The following is an 18702-nucleotide window of genomic DNA, read 5'->3' on the forward strand; positions in this document are numbered from 1 at the left end:
ATTTAGCAGAAGTAGAAAAAGTCGGCTCTTGTAACCTCTCTGTTTGTATAATGTTCAAAATACTGATGACTTGACCCAGGAAACTCGTGTCAATCAGCTCATTAAGATACTGTAGGACATGCAGAGAATACAGTTTTGATAAAACACATTAACCAAAGGAATTTCTTATTTGAGACAAAATAAACATCTGAAACCCATGATGCACTTGTGAGGATACATCCAAAGGACATTGCACCAGTGTTTTCACCAAGGTTTTGATTTATTTACTTGCATCAGGAGAACATGTATTGTATTTCCACAGTGTTATTAGGAGGGAGCTTAGAAAATGGAAACCCATCCAATCAGCTGTCTCATTCTTCTTGTTACAGGTAAAACTGAATGATTGTGTGTATGTGTGTGTGTGATTGTCACTGAGTGAAATTTAATTATTTATTTATTTATTTCCATCAGCTGTTCCCTGCTACTCAAACAGTTATGCAACAATAGAAACCCCCTCTCTGGCTGCCTTTGTGGGGACATGTGTGGAGATCAAATGTAAAGTCACTGGAGAAGTACCTGATGAAGATGCTCTGTGGTTCTGGATGAAGGATGGGACATGGGATGGAAGTGAATACAGTGGCACCATTGTCTACAGTAACAAGCCCACAGAACGCCCCGTCAGTCCACAGTTTAGAGGCCGAGTCACTTACACTGGAGCTACACGATTAGCAAATAGACGCTACACATACTCCAATAATCCATCATGCAGTGTTTCAATCTGTGGACTGACAGTACAGGACAGTGGAGTGTATTTTTTTAGATATATCTCTAAGGAGCGGACATTTAAATGGGAAAGTAATAAGCCTACCCTCAGAGTCACAGGCAAGTACATCCACTTTGACTCTTTCATTTTAGAATAATGACTGATGATTGTGTTTTTAGAGCTTAGAGAGTTTTAATTAGTTAAGCCTTCATTTAGAATAAAAAGAATGTCTTAATTAACGTAAATCACAAGTTAAAGTAAATTAGATCTTCTTTCTCTTCACAGACCCATGTCTAATCACATTTGACAATCCAGCGCCTGTACAAGAGAATCATTACATCAGTCTCACATGTTCTACTCCGAAGTCATGTTCTAAATACTTGGAAATTGAAAGTGTTCCTCCATCTGGTTTAAGAACATCTCAGTCTTCTGTTAGTTTTACAGCAACAGCGTCCTTCAGAGCCTCATGGAGGGACGACAGCAAAGAGTTCACCTGCCAAACACGAGGAAACAAAGACCCACAACTGATTAAGAAGATCAGAATCTCAGTGCTGTGTAAGTTTAGACTTGGACTGTTCCTTTCACATGTGTAGACGACCAAACACATATCAAATTTAGGACACTATATAACTGTGATAGAACTGCATTTATGTAGATGCTCCTCATGTAACACAGGCAGTAATGAGCTCCACTCAGGTTAAAGAGAGTCATTCTGTAACTTTGACTTGTTCAACTAAAGAAAAGCTGGCCCCAGTCTTTACCTGGTACAGGTCCAACCAGAGGTGGTTCTCCTCTCAGGAACACAGTGGAGATATTTGGAAAATTGACTCAGCTCAGACTGAACACAGTGGAGACTATGTTTGTACTGCTCAAAACCAACATGGGACAGAAACATCAAACTCTGTCCATATAGATGTTCATATACTTCCATTTTGTTTGCGACTCGTGTAATGTAGAGGTGAGAGTGTCTTCACCTCAACCTCCATATAAACAAGGCCAGACACTTACACTCAGCTGTAATGTGATTCGGAGCAACCCCCCTCCACATGATTATAGATGGTATAAAAATGAGCAGAGAGTGTCCTGGGCTCAGACGTATGTTAAGAATCTGCAGCCTGAAGACAGTGGCTCTTACACATGCTCTGCTGAAAACACTGTGTCCTCTGCACAGTCAGGACCTCTACAGATAGATGTTCAGTGTGAGTTTCAGAACGTCTCCCCTCTGCATTTGTGAAAAAGAATTTATTGAACAAGTTAATGTTATAAAATCAAACCCTAGGCTGGTGTTGGTCTGTTTCATGTATTTATCCGGATTGTTGTTTATATTGACTGATTTGACTGACAAAATGGAAGTTGATTTCATATTTATGTAAAAGTAATGAGGAAATTGTATGCGTTGCAGACAAACCAACGAACACCAACATTGAAATTGTTGGTCAAACCAGAGAAGTAGAGGAGGGTCGTTCAGTGACCTTCAAATGTAACAGTGATGCCAACCCTCATCCTGGTTCATACTATTGGCATAAAGACAGTAAATATATTCAGTACACAGCTGCAAACCGTCTGGAGATGGAGAAAGTGCAGAGAGCAGACGAGGGCTGCTACAGCTGCAGGGCGACCAACAAACATGGATCAGGAGGTCACAGCACAGCCGTGTGTATACAGGTGTCCTGTAAGTCACTCTGGGTCCTCACTCACTCTATATTCTATATATACTGTACTATACTATATATACACTGACTATACTACACAGTGGTGTACATTATAAACAAATACAGCTCATAACTTTGAGATGTTTTGTAATTGGTTTGTGTAAATGTACATTTTATGTTTATTTAGACTTTGTTACATAAACATAACATTTTGCTAAATAACAATTATTTGTTATTAGTTTCAAATGGCTGTAGTCTCTTTAAACTATTAAAACTTGAGAAAACTACAGGCACCAGAATAGATCTTCAGAATAGACTACTAAGATAAATCTTGTAATGAATCCTAAATGCTGTATGTTAATAAGGACGTCATGCTAGTGTAATTTGAAAACATATATGATAACCTTCATTGTGTGTTATTATGTGACTATGTTGTTCCCTCCACAGCTCCTCCCACCAGTCTGACTCTGTCCATGGACTCAGAGGCAGAACGAGTTTCTTTTAATTTTCCCCTTGTTTTAAGCTTCTTATTTCTTATTTATTTAAACTATTGCATTAATGACAATATTTGACTTTCAGGTTTACATTTAGTCATTAAACAGATCAGATAGTAGGTGACTGGAACACACTCTGGGTCTTCAGACGACATCACATTTTTTATGCCCCAGTGATATGAGTCGGTGTAATCCCTCATTCTGTGGAGGAACGCGAGTCATAGAGGTGTGAAAGTGCCTGTATCATAGCTGCTCTGGGGAAATCTGACAGAAGAGAGGCTGCCAATCTGCCACTTCTAAGTGTCTTGCCTAAGGACACAACAACAGAACATGGTCCAAGTGGGAAATGACCCTCCAACATTCAGGCTGTGGAACCACTGCTCTAACCAATGAGTCAAAGCTCAATGTTTAACCCAATTTCAGTCCCTGATTTATATATAAATTAAACAATGCAACTACACCCAGTCAGTAGTAGTAATAATAATAATAATAATAATAATAATAATAATAATAATAATAATAATAATAATAATAATAATAATAATAATAATAATAATAATAATAATAATAACAATAATCGTACACGGTTAATGTTTTCCGCATTTCACTATTTCATCAGGAAAATAAAAAATCTGCCTTTATAAGATGTTTCAGAGACCAAGCAGAGACCATTTTTTAAAGCCATTTCCATAACCTCAGTATTGTGTGTCTGCAGATGCTCCTCAGAAGGTGAGAGTCCAGGCTGACCCAGGTCTGAGGGTTGAAGAGAACACGACACTGACGTTACACTGCAGCTTTCAGAGCCATCCTTCTGTGAGCTCAGTGACCTGGAGCAGGGGCCCCACATGGCAAGGGCCCCCTGTGCACACGGGGCCCACCTTCAGAGTGAGCTCAGTCAGTGTGAACGACAGTGGCCTCTACAGCTGCACCGCACACAACCAGGTCGGACAAGGAACGTCTCCACCAGCTGAAGTTCAGGTCATGTGTGAGTGTGCTTAACCAGAATCCTTGGTATGGCACAAATGTGTGAATTCCACACTTAGTAAGAGTGTCTTGTGCATGTTGAGTTGGTCCAAAGCAGGCTGTGGTGCTGAGAGCAGAGGAGGAGCAGAGCCCTGATGGGAGCAGCTCAGTGACTCTGAGCTGCAGCAGCCACAGCTTCCCCCCGGTCAACCTCTACACCTGGTACAGGAGGACGGAGGACGGAGTGCTCAAAGTGTCTGAGAACATCAACTACACTGTGCTGTCCACACAGCCTGGAGTCTACTACTGCACTGCCAAGAACCAGATCAGTGAGAGCACGTCTGAGACAGTCAGCCTCTTTCTACAGCGTAAGAGGAGACCATAACACCTTCACCACAATGACAATAAGGTCCAAAACAAATGAACGGTGTCCTGGGAATTCAAGCATCAAAAGTATTTATCCATGAATTTGGTTCAAAGATCTACATTGTTAAATGTGGACACAGTTTAGCATTAGCATTTATATATTAATAACACGTTTAAATATTTGGGTAATTTACAACTTCTAAACTCTCACAAAATGTGTATTAAGTTCATACATTCTACATTAAAAATTCAATTTAAATAAACTTTTCCTTCCCTTTTCTATTTTTGCTCCAGATATTATAATTATATGATACATTTGACCTTTATAGCAACATTAGCAATAATATGTACATGGCTAAACACTGGTGGTTTTGTTTACTTTTTTTTATTTTTTATTTTAGCTTCAGGCAAAAACAGATTATTATTAAGATTAAGATTATTTCATGTTAAAATGACACATTTGTAGATCGGCCTGAGGAGTTGATGGTGTTTCTTCTCTGCAGGAGACTTTGTGAAGTACATTTTCCTGGCTCTGGTGCCTCTGCTGATTATCTTATGTGTGTTCATTGTTTACAGGTACTATAAGATATTATATTCAATAATGTTATAGGACTGCATGTTTTAAATAAAGACAGTAGAACACAACACATTACATTGATTATACATCAAACCCAAAACCAAACTGACATGACAGAAAACTTTTTTATCTTCTATAATAACAGATTCTTCAATCAAGTGTCTCACATTTTGTTTTGTTTTTCAGACTCAAAATAAAGAGGTCAGTTGAAGAGGAAACAACAAAAAAGTCATGGTGGAGGAGTTGCTCGAGGACAGTGGTAATACTTTCTTTATCTGGATGATCCCAACATTATATATCCCAATAATATTTCATAAAAAGTGAGAGAGCTAAAATAATTATTTTTAAAACAATTAGAAAAATATATCTGTGTTTATATATAGCAAATATGAGGGTTTGGTCATTAATAGAAATGATCAGGTGTGACCGTAGATCATACAGTCCATGGGTACTTTTGTTTTTTTGTTTTTAGATATTTCTTTGTAAATATCATGTAATCAATAGGAAAACTGGCTCTTGTCCCTCATATAGGAATATGACTTAAAAGTTAAAAGTATTATTATTACTATCATCATGTGTTCAGGGTCGATGGCATAGCTCCAGAGGCTGTTCAGAGGATGTCCATGCAGAGACACCCAGAACGAGAGATGTCCCACGATCTGAGCAGAGAGCAGACATGATGTGAGCAAAAACAGAATGCACACAACACAGTGTCTGATAGTAGTCACTCTGAGTAGATGCTGTTCACTTCTGTCTTTATGTGTTAACAGAAACGGTACATCCTCTGCTAATGCTCTTTACTCCACTGTGGACCCCCCCAAAGATAAACGGGTACGTATTTAAAAGCAATAGTGAAGTTCCCTTCACCAAGTAGTAAGGATGGGACAAGATCTCATGAAACAAAATCTCATGAAGCAATATCTCATAAGATAAAATCACCACACGACTGTGCACACATGAGGAAACTGATCTTGTGAATTTTTTTTTTTACATTTGGATTTAACAAAAAAGGCTGATGAGCTGCATGTCTAGAGAAGCTGTACCAAAAAGCAGTGCTACAATGACAACATTTTAAATAAAAATAAATCAGGAATTGTGAGGCCAAACTTATAAACTGGTTTGCTCAATGTATCATTTTAAAAGCCAAAAGAAAAAACTGTCAACTAGACAAAAGGTCGTAGGAGTGAAGACATTTTCGCTTTCGGTAGACACTGCCTTATATCCATCTGAAGGGAGGGGCTAACTACACTGAAACTGGAAACAGCTATTGTTTACAGTGTCTGTATGTAGGCCAGCATTATTGAGCTACATTAAGTGTGGACAGTGCCTGAGTCATACTTATTATTATTAAACTTATTATTAGTATATTCATTCAACTCTTAATGGCTGTTTTTACACCCTCACGGAAGGATTGTCTTTCAAAACAAAAATAGCTTCTTTAACTCCCCTCTCAAAACATTTATTTTCTCTGGCTATGATCTGTACCTCACTATCTTCAAAGGTTAATGGCTTTGAGATGAAGATGTACGGCAGACTGGGGTCCAGAGGAGCTCTCACACCGATGTTGGTGCATTCTCTTATGGAGTAGCTGTTTAGTTTCTCCAGTGTAACGCTCACTGCACTCTTCACTACACTTAATGTAGTAGACCACATTACTTTGTTTGTGGCTCGGGGTTTTGTCTTTTGGGTGAACCAGTATCTCTCTTAAAGTTGTTGTAGGTTTGAACTAGACCAGAATTTCATACTGTCTGAAAATTCTCTGAAGCTTTTCAGACACACCAGCTGTGTAACGAATATTTAGCTTTCTTAGATCTATTGAAGGACCATTTTGGATAACCACAAGCCAACACGGCTTTCTCCACATGTTGTTCCTCCTTCACCTTTCCCTTTGTGTTTGTGGGTACACTTAAGCTCTATGTTGTAGAGAGTCTCTGTGTGTGTGTGTTTCCTGAGTACATCTACCTGGAGTCGTCAGTCCTCTCCTATAGTTACTGCACAATCTGAGAATGTCAGTTTGTTCTCTTTAACCTCTTCCCATGTGAACTTGATATTTGGATCTGGAGCATTAACATGTGCAGTAAAGGGTTCTGTTCTGCCCACAGTAAAGTTACCTTCAGAAAAAGTTCATAATAATTTTGTAATGTTAATAATTTAGTATATTATAATTCATTGGTTAATATTTCATGCTTAAGACAGCCATTTTGTTAAAAATAATTACTATATACACTAGCTTTGGATCACTTGTGTTTTATTTTGAAGGCCTCAGGAAGTGGTCACAATGCATTATGGGTAACAGCAGCAGAACTCAGCTAGGTAAAAACGTGTTAAAATAAGACTGCTTGTTGATGTCCAGAGCTGCTCATCTTGTGTTTAAAATCTTATCTACATCTACGAAAGCAATGGCTGTAAGTTGAATGTGTATTTAGTGACTTCAATTAGTTTATAAGTTGCCCTGTTGTGGAAATTGGTTCAGCACACGTTATTAACAGACATTAGACCTAGCCCATGATCTTGCTAGCTCAGGAGTACTATGTATTAGCATAGCCGTGCCTATTTTCGTGCGTATTAACGACCTAATTTGCATATGAAAAGATCGCGAAAAAACGTAGTGTGACTCCTTAAAGTAGCAGTTTGTTAAGTTTGCTATTTCTTTGACACATGTACTTTATGTTATGATGTTAATGTACATTTATTTGTTTGTTTTTCCAGTTTCACTCGAGCTTTTCACACCACAATTGTAAAGAATTGTAAGCTGTCTTGAAGACCGTATTAAAGGAGCAAGACGCTCAGTTTCCTGGCTCGTGAAAACCGAGTTTGGCTTGCTGTTGATCTGCGTTCACATACACGGTGTATCCAACACGTAGTGATAACAGTACAGGTTCCATATCTTGAAATTAGATTTTAGTCCAGTTGTCATCCACATATCAATAATGTGTGGGAGGAGTGCCTGGAAATGAGGCCAATGCCTCCTGTTCAAATTGTTCTATAAACAAGTTAGCCATAATAAGAGAGACCAGTGAGCCCATGGTGCAGCTGTGGGTTTTTAGTATCCTGCAGACTCCTCTTTGCTTTCAGCACTACTGATGTGGGGATACTGAATCAAATTGCAGATGCTTGACTTTGCTCACAAATTCTGCTGTGTTCTCAATATGGTGCTCCGTGTTGCCCACCAAAGGAGCCATGGTCTTCAGATGTTTGGCCACATTGTATGTCATGGAGTCGGTGCTACATACAGTGGGTCTGACGGCTACTCTTTCTTTGTGGAGTTTTGGGAGACCATAGATGCAAGGAATGGAGTCACCAGGATAGTCTGTAATGCAGCTGTCTATTGGTAGGAGAGAAAGCAGCCATTAAGAGTTGAATGAATATGCCAAGTATGACTCAGGCACAGTGCACACTTAGTGTAGCTCAATAGACCTAGCCTATATACAGGCACTGTAAACAATAACCGTTTCCAGTTTCAGTGTAGTTAGCTCTTCTCTTCAGATGGATATAAGGCAGTGTCAACCAGCAGTCTGACCAGAAATTGTTGTAACGGTGGGTGTAGCGGACCAAAGAGTGCAGACTCGGGGAATATTTACAGTGTTTATTGTACAGATTGAGACGAGATACAAAACTGAGGGTTGATCTGATGGTGAGCAGGAAGCCAGGTGTGGGCCAGGATCCAGGAACGTGGAGTGCAGGGAAAAACCAAGACAGTACCAGGGCTGAGAAGCAGGGTCAAAGCAGGGCTGAAGACACACATAGGATCCGGCACCAAACACAGATAATCCAGTACGGAACAGGGTGAAACAACACAGGCACAACCGTAATGAAGGGACGACAATGATCTCCCCCGAGTGTCTTCTCCCAGCTCCTCTTATCCACGGCAGGTGTGGTGATTAGCCAGATGGACAGCAGGTGCGCACGGGAGGAGCCGAGAGCTCCGCCCAGCTCCAGGTACAGACAGGTGAGGGAGGGGGAAGAGCACACAGGGAGACAAAACAGGAACAGAAATACACACATCATGACAGAAATGAAGATTGGATCAGCAGTGAAACGTCTTCACTCCTACAACCTTTTCTCCAGTTGACAGATTTTACTTTTGGCTTTTACTATGGATCAGACCTGGATGACTGAGGGATCACACAAACACACTATGTCATTGTCAAATTAAATTTTGTCTGTCTCGTCCTATCCTGACCAAGTAGGTGAACAGTCTGTGTGGTCTGTGTAAGCATCATGTTGCTAATGCTGCTTTGCTGTGGTGTTGGATAAACCATAAACATGACTTTCTGAACACTGCACCAAGTCATTTGATCGATGATGTGGGAGAAATGTGAGTTGTGACGTCAGGGGCGTTCAAACGTGAAAGTCAAATGAGAATTTTCAAATATTTAGATTGATTCCAAGATATTTTGTATCAAGTGAACATTAGGTCTTGGGTAATAGCTTCTTCTCAAAACACTGAGTCACAAACACATACAGAGTGTGTTCTCAGCATCAGACCAAAAGCACATGAACACACACAGGTCAAGTGAACAAGCGACATAACATTCAAGCTTGTTAAAGACTAGGACTAAAACTAACAATTACTTCAGTGATTCATTATTATATTTCTATTATTATTTGATTGCTCAAACAACTGTTTCTATTGTAGTTTGTGATTTTTAACAAAAAGGGTTTAAATATGGAGACAGAAAGCTTTCAGGTAATTTTTACAAATGAAGTATGTTACTGTTTGCTTTTTGATTTAATAATACAGACGTCTTTGTTATAGTGAATAGTGAATTGTCAGATTATGATTATTTCAGGAGTCCACCAGTCACGATTATTTAATGAATACCATCATACCACAGTTTGTACGCTTTCATTATCACTCATGTTCAAATATTCCTTTGTATGTTACATCTAGTGTTTGTTCTGTGGAGGGCTTGAGTGAGCCATGTGCAGCCAGAGCTCAACCTTGTGAACAATGAATAATCATTAAACCCCATGAGTGCCTTACCATTTGACTTACAGCACAGTCTAATGCATGAATCAACTTCTCCATTATTTCACTTCACAGAGCCGACCTGGCACCAGTGATCAAAACACATGTGCAGACTCACTCTTCTACGCCTCTTTGCACTTTAACAAGAATCCACCGTAAGTTCCACACAGTAACATGAGTAAGTGTCCATTCAAATATTCACATCACAATCTGTCTGTAGGACTATGCTCCCAAAAGAAAGAGAGGATGTCGTCTACTCCACTGTACAGAAGCATGACGAGGTAGACCAAGTGTCACTGTTTACACAGAGTTTAGTTAAAGATGCACTATGGAACGTTTATGGCCACCTGCAAGTTTCCATGGAGGGGTTATTTCACCTACACTTTTCCACAGTATGGTCACTATATTAAAGTAGTAGTACTGAATTTCTCAAGTAAATGTAACTTATTAATGAAATTGTACTGTTCAGAGTGATTTTTAGCCGCATACTTTTACTCCTACTTGAATAATATATTTATTGAAGTAACAGTACTCTTACTTGAGTAAAAGTTGTGGTTATTCTTGCAGTTGTAAGTGAGGTGACAGAGGCTTTATAGTTGAAACCAGTAGTTTAAATACACTGTATAAGAAGACACATATGCTTTTTTTCTCACTGTCTGACGTGAAATCAGACAAAACTTTTCCTGTTTTAGGTCACTTAAGATTACAAAAAATATTTCTATTTGTTAAATGCCAGAATAATGAGAGAAAGGTTTTATTAGACAATTTTTTCTGACGTTCTTCAAAGTCAGACGTTTACATACAGTATGATTTTAAACAATTTGGGAAAGCCCAGAGGATCATGTCATGTCTTTGAAAGCTTCTGATAAATTGACTGACAACATTTGAGTTAATTAGAGACAGACTTGTGGATGTATTTGAAGGCACATCTGAAACACACTGCTTCTTTGTATAATAACATGGCAAAGTTAAAAGAAATCAGCCAAGATATCAGAGAGGTTCAAGAGAATTATGGTTTTGCACAAGTCTGGTTCATCCTTGGGCACAATTTCCAAATGCCTGAAAGTGCCATTTTCCTCTATTCAATCAGTTATACACAAGAATAAATATAATGGGAATGTCCAGACATTATACCGCTCAGGGACGAGACGTGTTCTGTGTCCCAGAGATGAACGTGCTTTGGTTCGAAATGTGCAGATCAACCCAAGAACAAAAGCAAAAGACCTTGTGAAAATGCTCGATGAAGCTGGTAAGAGTGTGTCATCATCCACAGTGAAACGAGTACTGTACCGACATGAGCTGAAAGGCCACTCTGCAGGAAGAAACCATAAGTCCAAAAGAAACATAAAAAGCCAGATTACAGTTTGCAAATGCACACAGGGACAAAGACTCTATTATTTGGAGACATGCAGTGACCTGATGAAAATATTGAAAATTGAACTGTTTGGCCATAATGAGAATAATTACATGTGGAGGAAAGGGGAAGCTGCAAGCCTGAAAAAAAAAACATCGCAATTGTGAAATACGGCAGCATCATGTTGTGGGGATGTTTTGTTGCAGGAGGGACTGGTGCACAAAATAGATAGCATCATGAGGAAAGAACATTATGTGGAAATACTGAAGCAAGACATCAGGAAGGTGGTTAAAGCTTTGGCACAAATAGGTCTTCTAAATGGACAATGAGCTGAACCATACTGCCTAACTGGTTACAACGTGGCTTAAGGGTAACAAAGTCAATGTTTTGGAGTGGCCATCACAAAGCTTTGATCTCAGTCATATTGAAAATGGATGAGCAGACCTGAAAAGGCACGTGTGAGCAAAGCGGCCTACAAACTTAGCTGAGATACACCAGTTCTGTCAAGAGGAAATGGCCAAAATGGCCGAGTCGACTATTATGAGAAGCTTGTAGAAGGATATCCAAAACATTTGACCCAAGTCATACAGTTTATAGGAGATGGTAGCAAATACTAATGAAATGTATGTAAACTTCTGATTTAAAAAAAAGTAATGACAAATTGTCAAAAAAATATTTCTTTCATTATTCTGGCATTTAGCTAATAAAATAATTTTGGTAATCCTAGTTTATCTTAAAAAACAGACATATGTGTTTTTTCATATAGTGTTTGTAAACTTCTGGTTTAAACTGAATGTTGACAATATGAAATTATTTGAACATTTGTTTCTTGCACTGCTCTTTCAAATATAACGTTTGTGAAATTTGTGTGTGTCCTTTGAAAATACCAGATTCTGTACTTTATTTAATGTTTTGCCCTTCCAATTACATGAATTTCAATTTATAAATCAGATATTGCTTAAACTCTTAAGTAATAGTTTTCCCAGATACTTGTTTACTCTTAGTTGAGTAATGCCTTGGACCATTACTCTGCACTTCTATTTCAATATTATTTTGAAGTCACTTTTCACTTACTTCAGTACAAATTTTGACTACTCTCCCCACCTCTGTCTTTCTTGCATTTAGTAAATTACAGGCGTTTTAATTACTCAAAAATACCTTGACAAATGTATCGATACTATGAGCGGTGTCTCCTCTCCACAGATCTGACTTGTAATTTGGTCTTGGGTATAGATCAGATGTTTAATCCCATAGTGTGGAATATTCCTGAAAAAGCAATCACACTTTCATATAGACAAGCAAAAAAGTTACATAATGCTGCTTTAAAGACAAGCTCATAAACATTTGTATTATTTTATATTTCAGGAAGTGGGAGATGTTTATGAGAACGTTACAAAACAGGACAATAGTTCAAATGACAGCAGTGAGGATGAGGTGGATGTGAGTTACTCCAGGGTGAACTTCAGGAGAAAAGCGCGGAGCAGAGTGACCGCAGCAGAGGAGGAGTACTCTGAGCTAAACTTCTAAACATACTTATGATCAATTACAAGAAGCTTACAACATACTGTAAATTAAACCAGGATGACTGTATTCCCCACACTTACATCTCAATCCATCTTCACCGCAGCAGCAGAACCATCACCTTCCTCAGCCTGTCCTTCTCCTCATTCATTTGTCTAAGTCTGTTGAAGTCTTTCGTGGTTGAATTTCTTTATTGTGTTAAATGTAAGATTACTTAAGGGCTACATTAAATCGTTGTTACTGTGTGGTCATTTATTAGCTCTGCCTTTCACAGGTTTGAATAAATGTTTTGTTTTGAGGGGGATTTATTCTTATTGTATGCATATAAACTAATGATATTTTTATTAAAATCCTTTGTAATGTTTCTGTCTTTAGTTTAGCATTGCCTTTTGTAAATAGTAAAACACTATTTCACACAGCCTATATTATGGAAAAACATACAGTCATTTGTGTCACTGCTTGTGCATAGGGCCAGGCCAATCACACATACAACACCATTTTACAATTTACCACATTTTTCTGCAGTCTCATGTCACACAAGAGGAAGTTTCACATCTACATGTTGGTATGTTGCTTGTTAGCATTGCACATACAGTAATTATTGCATGCATAAAAACTAATATTTGTATGAACTCGATTTGTAATGTTGTGTCAATCTTTGGTTTAACATGCATTTAAAACACTTTATCACACAGCTTATATTAAGCAAAAAATTACAATAATTTGCATCACTGTCAGTAAATAGGGCCAGGCCAGTCACACATACAACACCCTTCTACAATTTACCACATTTCACATTTAAAGAGGAAGTCTCTCATCCCAGTCGAGGGGTACATGCTGTTAGTATTTTGCTTATTAACATTAAATACAGAACAAATGCTTCAAGGGTAAGTCGTTTTTTATTCATCAGAGTAAGACAAGTTTTGCATTCAATTTTGAGTCCATATATTAAACACTGGTATTTTGTTGATACAAAATATATTACAGTATATAAAATTTTCTATGATCAGAGACTTTTTCTGAGCTGAAACTGGACCTTGACTGAGGTGGTTTTAAATATGAACTATGTGTCTTAAAGAGCAGACAGACATGTCCTCACTGACAAACCTGACCTGCATTTGCCTTTGTTTATTGTTCAATCATAAAGTGAACTCTGTGTTGTTGTTTTTTTGTTTGTTTTATTTTTCTTTTGTGAAAGTCCTTCTAGGGACAGACATTGCAAATTAGCCTTGGCTATAAATGTTGTAGTATGACTAATGTACATACTTGTCCCTATCAAATCAGTAAATGATAAATAAATATGTTAAATCAGTATATTGTAAATCAGCTCATGAACTCATTAATATTAAGTTAATTTATTCATGATTAAAGAAATTATGTATTTAGCAGAAATAGAAAAAGTCGGCTCTTGTAACCTCTCTGTTTGTATAATGTTCAAAATACTGATGACTTGACCCAGGAAACTCGTGTCAATCAGCTCATTAAGATACTGTAGGACATGCAGAGAATACAGTTTTGATAAACCACATTTAACCAAAGGAATTTCTTATTTGAGACAAAATAAACATCTGAAACCCATGATGCACTTGTGAGGATACATCCAAAGGACATTGCACCAGTGTTTTCACAAAGGTTTTGATTTATTTACTTGCATCAGGAGAACATGTATTGTATTTCCACAGTGTTATTAGGAGGGAGCTTAGAAAATGGAAACCCATCCAATCAGCTGTCTCATTCTTCTTGTTACAGGTAAAACTGAATGATTGTGTGTATGTGTGTGTGATTGTCACTGAGTGAAATTTAATTATTTATTTATTTCCATCAGCTGTTCCCTGCTACTCAAACAGTTATGCAACAATAGAAACCCCCTCTCTGGCTGCCTTTGTGGGGACATGTGTGGAGATCAAATGTAAAGTCACTGGAGAAGTACCTGATGAAGATGCTCTGTGGTTCTGGATGAAGGATGGGACATGGTTTGGAAGTGAATACAGTGGCACCATTGTCTACAGTAACAAGCCCACAGAACGCCCCGTCAGTCCACAGTTTAGAGGCCGAGTCACTTACACTGGAGCTACACGATTAGCAAATAGACGCTACACATACTCCAATAATCCATCATGCAGTGTTTCAATCTGTGGACTGACAGTACAGGACAGTGGAGTGTATTTTTTTAGATATATCTCTAAGGAACAGACATTTAAATGGAGTACAAATAATAAGGCTACCCTCAGAGTCACAGGCAAGTAATTCCACTTTGACTCTTTCATTTTAGAATAGTGACTGATGATTGTGTTTTTAGAGCTCAGAGAGTTTGAATTAGTTAAGCCTTCATTTAGAATAAAAATAATGTCTTAATTAACGTAAATCGCAAGTTAAAGTAAATTAGATCTTCTTTCTCTTCACAGACCCATGTCTAATCACATTTGACAATCCAGCACCTGTACAAGAGAATCATGACATCAGTCTCACATGTTCTACTCCGAAGTCATGTTCTAAATACTTGGAAATTGAAAGTGTTCCTCCATCTGGTTTAAGAACATCTCAGTCTTCTGTTAGTTTTACAGCAACAGCGTCCTTCAGAGCCTCATGGAGGGACAACAACAAAGAGTTCACCTGCCAAACACGAGGAAACAAGGACCCACAACTGATTAAGAAGATCAGAATCTCAGTGCTGTGTAAGTTTAGACTTGGACTGTTCCTTTCACATGTGTAGACGACCACACACATATCAAATTTAGGACACTATATAACTGTGATAGATCTGCATTTATGTAGATGCTCCTCATGTAACACAGGCAGTAATGAGCTCCACTCAGGTTAAAGAGAGTCATTCTGTAACTTTGACTTGTTCAACTAAAGAAAAGCTGGCCCCAGTCTTTACCTGGTACAGGTCCAACCAGAGGTGGTTCTCCTCTCAGGAACACAGTGGAGACATTTGGAAAATTGACACAGCTCAGACTGAACACAGTGGAGAGTATGTTTGTACTGCTCAAAACCAACATGGGACAGAAACATCAAACTCTGTCCATATAGATGTTCGTATACTTCTATTTTGTTTGCGACTCGTGTAATGTAGAGGTGAGAGTGTCTTCACCTCAACCTCCATATAAACAAGGCCAGACACTTACACTCAGCTGTAATGTGATTCGGAGCAACCCCCCTCCACATGATTATAGATGGTATAAAAATGAGCAGAGAGTGTCCTGGACACAGACGTATGTTAAGACTCTGCAGCCTGAAGACAGTGGCTCTTACACATGCTCTGCTGAAAACACTGTGTCCTCTGCACAGTCAGGACCTCTACAGATAGATGTTCAGTGTGAGTTTCAGAGCGTCTCCCCTCTGCATTTGTGAAAAGACTTTATTGAACAAGTTAATGTTATAAAATCAAACCCTAGGCTGGTGTTGGTCTGTTTCATGTATTTATCCGGATTGTTGTTTGTAGATTTGACTGACAAAATGGTAGTTGATTTTATAGTTATGGAAAAGTAAATAGGAAATTGTATTTGTTGCAGACAAACCAAAAAACACCAACACTGAAATTGTTGGTCAAACCAGAGAAGTAGAGGAGGGTCGTTCAGTGACCTTCAAATGTAACAGTGATGCCAACCCTCATCCTGGTTCATACTACTGGTATAAAGACAGTAAATATATTCAGTACACAGCTGTAAACCGTCTGGAGATGGAGAAAGTGCAGAGAGCAGACGAGGGCTGCTACAGCTGCAGGGCGACCAACAAACATGGATCAGGAGGTCACAGCACAGCCGTGTGTATACAGGTGTCCTGTAAGTCACTCTGGGTCCTCACTCACTCTATATTCTATATATACTGTACTATACTATATATACACTGACTATACTACACAGTGGTGTACATTATGAACAAATACAGCTCATAACTTTGAGATGTTTTGTAATTGGTTTGTGTAAATGTACATTTTATGTTTATTTAGACTTTGTTACATAAACATAACATTTTGCTAAATAACAATTATTTGTTATTAGTTTCAAATGGCTGTAGTCTCTTTAAACTATTAAAACTTGAGAAAACTACAGGCACCAGAATAGATCTTCAGAATAGACTACTAAGATAAATTTTGTAATGAATCCTAAATGCTGTATGTTAATAAGGACGTCATGCCAGTGTAATTTGAAAACATATATGATAACCTTCATTGTGTGTTATTATGTGACTATGTTGTTCCCTCCACAGCTCCTCCCACCAGTCTGACTCTGTCCATGGACTCAGAGGCACAATGAGTTTCTTTAAATTTTCCCCTTGTTTTAAGCTTCTTATTTCTTATTTATTTAAACTATTGCATTAATGACAATATTTGACTTTCAGGTTTACATTTAGTCATTAAACAGATCAGATAGTAGGTGACTGGAACACACTCTGGGTCTTCAGACGACGTCACATTTTTTATGCCCCAGTGATATGAGTCGGTGTAATCCCTCCTTCTGTGGAGGAACGCGAGTCATAGAGGTGTGAAAGTGCCTGTATCATAGCTGCTCTGGGGAAATCTGACAGAAGAGAGGCTGCCAATCTGCCACTTCTAAGTGTCTTGCCTAAGGACACAACAACAGAACATGGTCCAAGCGGGAAATGACCCTCCAACATTCAGGCTGTGGAACCACTGCTCTAACCAATGAGTCAAAGCTCAATGTTTAACCCAATTTCAGTCCCTGATTTATATATAAATTAAACAATGCAACTACACCCAGTCAGTAGTAGTAATAATAATAATAATAATAATAATAATAATAATCGTACACAGTTACTGTTTTCTGCATTTCACTATTTCATCAGGAAAATAAAAAATCTGCCTTTATAAGATGTTTCAGAGACCAAGTCATTTCCATAACCTCAGTATTGTGTGTCTGCAGATGCTCCTCAGAAGGTGAGAGTCCAGGCTGACCCAGGTCTGAGGGTTGAAGAGAACACGACACTGACGTTACACTGCAGCTCTCAGAGCCATCCTTCTGTGAGCTCAGTGACCTGGAGCAGGGGCCCCACATGGCAAGGGCCCCCTGTGCACACGGGGCCCACCTTCAGAGTGAGCTCAGTCAGTGTGAACGACAGTGGCCTCTACAGCTGCACCGCACACAACCAGGTCGGACAAGGAACGTCTCCACCAGCTGAAGTTCAAGTCATGTGTGAGTGTGCTTAACCAGAATCCTTGGTATGGCACAAATGTGTGAATTCCACACTTAGTAAGAGTGTCTTGTGCATGTTGAGTTGGTCCAAAGCAGGCTGTGGTGCTGAGAGCAGAGGAGGAGCAGAGCCCTGATGGGAGCAGCTCAGTGACTCTGAGCTGCAGCAGCCACAGCTTCCCCCCAGTCAACCTCTACACCTGGTACAGGAGGACGAAGGACGGAGCGCTCAAAGTGTCTGAGAACATCAACTACACTGTGCTGTCCACACAGCCTGGAGTCTACTACTGCACTGCCAAGAACCAGATCAGTGAGAGCACGTCTGAGACAGTCAGCCTCTTTCTACAGAGTAACAATACAGGTGTTTGTGTCCCAGTATCCCGCACTTATAATAAACGATTCCATATACAATTTATTTACAAATGAATAAAACCACACAGCAAAGTAACTTTCCCAAGCAATAAAGTCATTAATCTATCATTACATTTCTCTACAGAAGGCTACTTGAAGTTCATCTATCCTGCTTTTAAACTAGCTGTCATTGTATTGGTTCCTGTTTTTATTTGCAGGTATGTTATTAAGAGAATAAAAGAAAATGTGTTTAAAATATCTAGCTATATTTGTAACCACATACGTTTGAATATTTCAGACTGGTCAGAGTCTTAAAAAAAACATCAGAAACACCAGAAGCTACTTCAAACAGACAGGTAAGTATCAGCGTTACACACATTTGTCTACCCTTTAGCGATTTCACAATACACAGAATTTTTAGACATATTTAATATTATTCATAATTATTTACTGTATATTCATGTATAAACAATAAATAATAATAATAATAGTAACAATAATACATTTTATAGAGTGCTTTTCACAGTAATTTAAAGACACTTCACGATAGTTTAACA

General features: G+C 38.6%; 2 protein-coding genes across 2 annotated transcripts; both read left to right on the forward strand.

The window, feature by feature from the left end:
* The first annotated feature begins 325 nt into the window (after window positions 1-325).
* Window positions 326-13005, forward strand: LOC117384148 (B-cell receptor CD22-like). Its single transcript, XM_055227786.1, has 13 exons — window positions 326-368; window positions 451-861; window positions 1699-1941; window positions 2145-2414; window positions 3604-3873; window positions 3956-4219; window positions 4721-4793; window positions 4981-5053; window positions 5378-5475; window positions 5565-5625; window positions 9842-9921; window positions 9987-10047; window positions 12486-13005. The coding sequence occupies exons 1-13, from the start codon at window positions 326-328 to the stop codon at window positions 12645-12647; spliced, it is 2109 nt and encodes a 702-aa protein (XP_055083761.1). The 3' UTR covers window positions 12648-13005.
* Window positions 13006-14347: 1342 nt separating this feature from the next.
* Window positions 14348-16900, forward strand: LOC129456898 (B-cell receptor CD22-like). Its single transcript, XM_055227788.1, has 5 exons — window positions 14348-14390; window positions 14467-14649; window positions 15047-15316; window positions 16157-16426; window positions 16854-16900. The coding sequence occupies exons 1-5, from the start codon at window positions 14348-14350 to the stop codon at window positions 16898-16900; spliced, it is 813 nt and encodes a 270-aa protein (XP_055083763.1).
* The last annotated feature ends 1802 nt before the right edge of the window (window positions 16901-18702 follow it).

This window comes from Periophthalmus magnuspinnatus, chromosome 16 (assembly GCF_009829125.3).
Source record: "Periophthalmus magnuspinnatus isolate fPerMag1 chromosome 16, fPerMag1.2.pri, whole genome shotgun sequence".
In the NCBI taxonomy this organism is placed as follows: Eukaryota; Metazoa; Chordata; class Actinopteri; order Gobiiformes; family Gobiidae; genus Periophthalmus; species Periophthalmus magnuspinnatus.

Bases quoted from the DNA above. Each gene is read 5' to 3' on its own strand.
- LOC117384148 (XM_055227786.1), top strand. From the start codon at position 326: ATGGAAACCCATCCAATCAGCTGTCTCATTCTTCTTGTTACAG. The intron at 2,415-3,603 runs GTAAGTCACTCT...GTGTGTCTGCAG, and splicing joins CGTGTGTATACAGGTGTCCT to ATGCTCCTCAGAAGGTGAGA. The intron at 5,054-5,377 runs GTAATACTTTCT...TCATGTGTTCAG, and splicing joins GGAGTTGCTCGAGGACAGTG to GGTCGATGGCATAGCTCCAG.
- LOC129456898 (XM_055227788.1), top strand. From the start codon at position 14,348: ATGGAAACCCATCCAATCAGCTGTCTCATTCTTCTTGTTACAG. The intron at 14,391-14,466 runs GTAAAACTGAAT...TATTTCCATCAG, and splicing joins TCTCATTCTTCTTGTTACAG to CTGTTCCCTGCTACTCAAAC. The intron at 16,427-16,853 runs GTAAGTCACTCT...TTCCCTCCACAG, and splicing joins CGTGTGTATACAGGTGTCCT to CTCCTCCCACCAGTCTGACT.